Genomic DNA, 5,553 nt, shown 5'->3' with positions numbered 1-5,553 from the left:
GATTCATGAAGATATACTTCTTCGTGATTTACATTCTTACTGGATTCAACTTCGGTTTCTACACCGGCTGCGGCCTCAACTTCTTGCGGGTCATACAAGCTTCAGTCTTATTACTGAGATTGATCATCGCTTCATACAGCATTTATGTCGCGATTCATTTCCGGGTCCTGGAAGCAATTTGGTACTGTTTGACTTTCAGCGAAAGCTTAATGGTAGTGGTCTGCTTCATGCTGAGTAGATCTGCTTTGAGCTGCAAGAGCCTGTTCGAGTACTTGTACAGTGTCGACCAGTTGTTGAAGAAGAGTGTCGGTCCCAGCATCGAAGTGAAGCTCGTGCTGTACACGGTCGTGGTGAGCGTGCTGAGACTGACTGTCTACGTGTTCTGTGCTATCGCCTACTACGAGAGCCTTCACGAAGGATTTTCCGTCGAGTTAATCTACAACACACCTTGTTACTGCTCGGATCTGTATCTCGTGGTACACTTTACAATATTTCATTCGGTTTATTGTCGACTGAAGGCGCTGAGAATATCTATGAACGAGAAATTTGATGTTTACAAAGGTACTCTCATATACAAGTCGTTGATTGATAATTTGGAAGAAATCAAGAAAAGTTTGGATGTTCCGGTAAATATTTATAGCTCTGTTTCAATAGTTTTTATTTGCTTATCTTTTGGTTACGTTAATATAAATCTGAACTTTGTATTTGCTCAGTGACTGTTCATGATCCACTCGATTGTTCTAGTTCTTCGTGATCCTAGTAAACGCAGTAGCCATAGCGATGATAAATATTTTGGTGACTTTGGAAATTTCTTATGGACAAACGGTACGTAGAATCTTAGACATTGGCTTTCAGATTACCAAATTTTTAGATTCAGTTTAATATTTGTAACGATGTTTATCACAGAATTTAAGGAATCAGGCAAAAACCTGCATTATGTGCATGAGGTATACCTAGTCAGGTCATAAATTCTGTCACATGTTTAATGTAAAATAATTGAAACAAGTTTATTCATTATGTAACCATTCATATACCAAAATGAACTTAACAAAACATAGATTCTTATGACACTAAAGTTTATTCAAAATGACCTCCGTGATTTTGAATACAGGCCTTCAATCTGCGCGGCCAGTCGTCCAATTGGGATGAGGCTTTGAGCACGCCTTTTCCTCCAAGTGTTGCCATATCTTGTAATCTAACGGATTCAAATCTGGACTGGAGGAGGGCCAGTCTTCGTGCCGGATGAAGTCGATTTCACGCGCCGCCAGCCAGTCTTGTGTGCTCTTCGCTCTATGAGCTGGCGCCGAATCTTGTTGGAATACCCAGTGCCTGTTATTGAACATGGTATGAGAAACAGGTTCCACAAGGTTCGTCAGGACTGTATTTTGATACACAACTACATTCGTTTTTACACCTTTCTCACAAAAATGTACCTCTGTTAAGCCCCAATAAGAAACTCCCAACCATACCATGAGCGAGGATGGAAAATGACCTCGTTGGACACGCGGAATATGGATGCTCGCTTCTTCACTACTGTGTGCGTACACCTTATCATTTTGTTTGTTGTAGCTCTCTTCTACGGTAAAAAATTTTTCATCCGAAAAAAGAATTTCCCGATATTTTTTTCCCGCGTACCGGTTCAACAAAGCGCGGAATCTCTTCAGTCTCAGGTCCATTAGACGAGCATTCAAACGATGTTCTGTTTTTTTGATATGCCCGAAGCCCTAAGTCTTCATTTAACACCCTTTTCACCGTGGTTCTGCTTAACCCCATCTGAAGGGCCAACAGTTTCTGCTTACGTTTGGGATTTCTTTGAATTCGCGCCTTCACAGCTTTTATCACTGCTGGAGTCCTAACAGACCGAGGGCGACCACTTCTTGACCTGTCATCTACACTAGAATCTTCATTGTATCGTTTGATGGTACGATAAACGAATCTTTTGGTTATATTCAAATTTTTCAGTATGTTAAAAATTTGAATTAGCGCGTAACCGCAACGATGCAACGCAATAACTGCAACACGGTCTTCTTTAAGCGTCCACTCCATATTTAAAAATGAGTAAAATTCTAAAAGTATACATTTTTATTTTCATGAACAATTCGAAATTCGAATTCAATAAACTTTTTTGTGGCCAGCATTCTAAAAGAAAAGTTTTTACTGTGTGACAATACTTATGACCTGACTAGTTATATGCATCACTAATATTAATCGAAACATTTTATAGTTCACCACTCGTCAATTTCTTCATTCTTCAACTTTTCAACTTCAAAGTACCTCTTTCATTTATCTCTTATTTCCTTTAATTTGTTAACACTCTTCCTGCACTATCTTTCAGGCATTTAATGTGGCTAAAATCTCTTCCATCCTTCTCTCTTGCATTGGCTATCCTATACAGGTGTGTTTGTCCTTCAGGTCTTTCTAGCGGCTCATACAATGCATCTTGTGCCTTGGTCCTGGTAATATCTACATACTTTTTAGCTGGCTTCTTACTTTCTTTATATGCTGTCTTTAACTTCTATTTCGTAACCAAATCTGGGGAATATGTGTTCTGTAATTCTATAAAGGTCTTTTCTTTTTCTTTAAGTGCTTTTTGAACGTAGTCGCTATGTCATCAGGTCTTCTTTAATTTTCTTCCCCGTTGATATCTCAAACATATTATTCTAAAATATGCTAAACAATATATACTTAATAACACTATCTACAGTTTTTCTATAAAATCTCAGATCCTATAAATTATTTGTAAGCTCATGCCGTTCAATAACACAGTGGTGGGCCGGTAGTGTTCACCCTGCGCACTGTCATTGTGTCCTTTATTAGTTGAGAAGACGAGCTCATCGCGCAGCAGGTGTGAACTAGTTACCAAAGTCTGTACAAAATATCAAACATAAATCTTTAACAAAAGTTTACATATTTCAGATGAAATTTATTAGGACAGCACCTCGTTATCTGGAAACTGTCCTGCTGTTCTCGTCTGCGTTCGCGCCAGTGCTCGCGGCGGACATGATGGCGAGCGAGGCGCAGAAAATAAAAGTCACTCTCAACAACATTCTACAGACAGACGACTCCCTGCGTAAGAGCTATTTGGTCACAGTACTCAGCTGCACACACATTAACATATATTATCTGTCATTAACATTCAATAACTGCCTACAAGTAATTAATTGACTGTCACCTCACGGACACTCGCATACTACGGGGCGTTTATGAAAGGTTGCGTCTCCAATCTGAAAAGTTTAAATTAAAGTGTGTTACTAATTAGAAGTAAATATAATTATTAGTTAAACATAGTTTATAGGAAATCTCTCAAAAACTAGGTTGTAGAGCGTGACAAAGAATAAAACAATAATATGTACGAGGGGTACATAATAGTATTGTTATGCCGCTAAGAGTAACGCCACCTGTCGTTATTAATTAAATAGCAGAAACGAATAGCAGAAGAACTAGTTATATCGAGAGCGCTCGAGAAGTGTAACGCCATCTATTATCAAATAGCGGAAACACATATCGAAACGACTCGAATGTTCTCGATAATTGTCGAGAGTTGTCGTGTCGACTATAAAAGCTTGCAGAGGTGACACGAAAATAATTAGTAATCGGATCTACTCGAAACAAAACAGCGAACGGATTACCTGAAGTAGAGCAGAAGAAGTTAATTATGAATTTTTGATTTTCCGTGTGTTTCTAATAGTTTTAATTTATGCTTCGGTGTAAGTTTTATGTATGTCAAGCCTCAGTGCGTAACAATATGTACCTACGCTCGAAAATGAGGGAGAGTTGTGGAATGGACTCTGGTCTAATGACGTCAGTATCGCCTCACAGGTCAACCTCTGATAATTCCGTAGAGTGATTCCCATGATAGTATTAGGCCGGTTAGAGAAACGCCATCTATCGCTGAATAGCCGAAACGAATATCAAAAGAACAAGAATCATAGAGAAAACTCGAGAAGTATAACGCCATCTATTGTCAGATAGCGGAAACACATCAAAGCTACCCGACTTGTCCAGAATGTTTTCGATAAATCTAGGGATGACGTATCGACTATAAAAGCGTGGCAGAGATGGCACGAATTCTGTTGGTGATCGGAACTACTCGAGGCGAAACAGCGAACGAATCACCTGAAGCGAAGCGAAAAAATTGAATTAAAATTTTTAAATTGTTTTGTGAGAATTCTAAGTGTCAATGCAGTCTTAATTTATACTTCGGTAGAATTTTTATTTATCCCGAACCTCTGCGCGTAACAATAGGATCCCTTACAATAAGTCGGTTGTTGACTGATGGTGATGAGTACTTTTCTGTTCAGTGGAAGATGATCGTCGCAAAGTGAAACAGTTCGCGGGGTACGTCTCGGCTCGGCCGTTCCGGCTCCGCGCGTGTCGGGTGCTCTCGCTGGACTGCACGCTGCCCGTGACCGTGCTCAGCATCTGCGTCACCTACCTCATCGTGGTCGTGCAGTTCACGCATCTCTACTGATCTCTGCTCCGCTGTGCCGTGCTATGGTCCGCGTGGAGTAAATCGGCGTGTCGCGTCCAAGCCTCGCATTGTTTTATTATACGTAATAAATGTGTTTGATTGTTCAATTTGCATATTAAATGCACACCCAACATTATTCATACGTCCATTAAAAGTAGAAAAGTTCTAATTTGAACTGTAGAAGTATGGTCTCATTGATAGCAGTGTCTCCTACTGCCCCTCAACCACAGACATTTCTTATATACGAGGAGTGATCAAAAAGTAGTGGGAACGACACATTCCTTGTAAAATAAATACTGGCAGGTATAGCTCAGATTCATATTTGCAATATTAATAAAGAAAAACAATTTCGATTCTCTTTTCTTTTTTTTCCAAAAGGTAGTAACAACTGAAACAGGTACGAAGACGATAACGAGGTGATGGATGCCGTCGAGAGCTTTTTGCAGAATCAAGACAAAACTTTTTTTTTAAATGGATTGAAGCCTTGGCAAAGAGCTGGACTCGCTGTGTAGAGCCTCGGAGACTATGTAGAAAAATAAATTATTAAGTTATCAATAGTCATTATATTCTATCTCATTCTCACTAAATGATCTCTTTTGATCCCCCTAGTAGAGTCTTGTTACCTTCGATCAATGCTGGAGTCATGGTCCAGGCGGCTGGCTGATCCTTCGGCCGGTCGTAGGACCGTCGAGGCGATTCGCCCGGTCCTTGTGGATTGGGTGAATCGTGACAGAGGACGCCTCACTTTCCGGCTCACGCAGGTGCTCACTGGGCATGGTTGCTTCGGTGAGTTCCTGCACCGGATCAGAGCCGAGCCGACGGCAGAGTGCCACCATTGTGATTGCGACTTGGACACGGCAGAGCATACGCTCGTCGCCTGCCCCGCATGGGAGGGGTGGCGCCGTGTCCTCGTCGCAAAAGTAGGAAACGACTTGTCGTTGCCGAGTGTTGTGGCATCGATGCTCGGCGACGACGAGTCGTGGAAGGCGATGCTCGACTTCTGCGAGTGCACCATCTCGCAGAAGGAGGCGGCGGGGCGCGTGAGAGACGCACAATCCCGCCGCCGTCGAGCGGGGGCCAGG

The 5,553-nt window shown here is 41.5% G+C and overlaps 1 protein-coding gene across 1 annotated transcript; it reads left to right on the top strand.

Moving 5' to 3' along the window:
- Window positions 1-1,249: 1,249 nt before the first annotated feature.
- On the top strand, window positions 1,250-5,099 carry LOC114251763 (uncharacterized). The gene is made up of 2 exons (XM_089731859.1): window positions 1,250-3,070; window positions 4,302-5,099. The coding sequence occupies exons 1-2, from the start codon at window positions 2,917-2,919 to the stop codon at window positions 4,469-4,471; spliced, it is 324 nt and encodes a 107-aa protein (XP_089587985.1). The 5' UTR covers window positions 1,250-2,916; the 3' UTR covers window positions 4,472-5,099.
- Window positions 5,100-5,553: the final 454 nt, after the last annotated feature.

This window comes from Bombyx mandarina, chromosome 12 (genome assembly GCF_030267445.1).
Source record: "Bombyx mandarina strain Sakado chromosome 12, ASM3026744v2".
NCBI classification, from domain to species: Eukaryota; Metazoa; Arthropoda; class Insecta; order Lepidoptera; family Bombycidae; genus Bombyx; species Bombyx mandarina.
The sequence above is the reverse complement of the archived record's forward strand: the minus strand, read 5'-3'. Positions and strand labels throughout refer to the sequence as shown.

Coding starts and splice junctions, on each gene's coding strand:
- LOC114251763 (XM_089731859.1), top strand. CDS start 2,917: ATGAAATTTATTAGGACAGCACCTCGTTATCTGGAAACTGTCCTGCTG. Junction 3,071..4,301: donor ACAGACAGACGACTCCCTGC/GTAAGAGCTATT, acceptor TTTTCTGTTCAG/TGGAAGATGATCGTCGCAAA.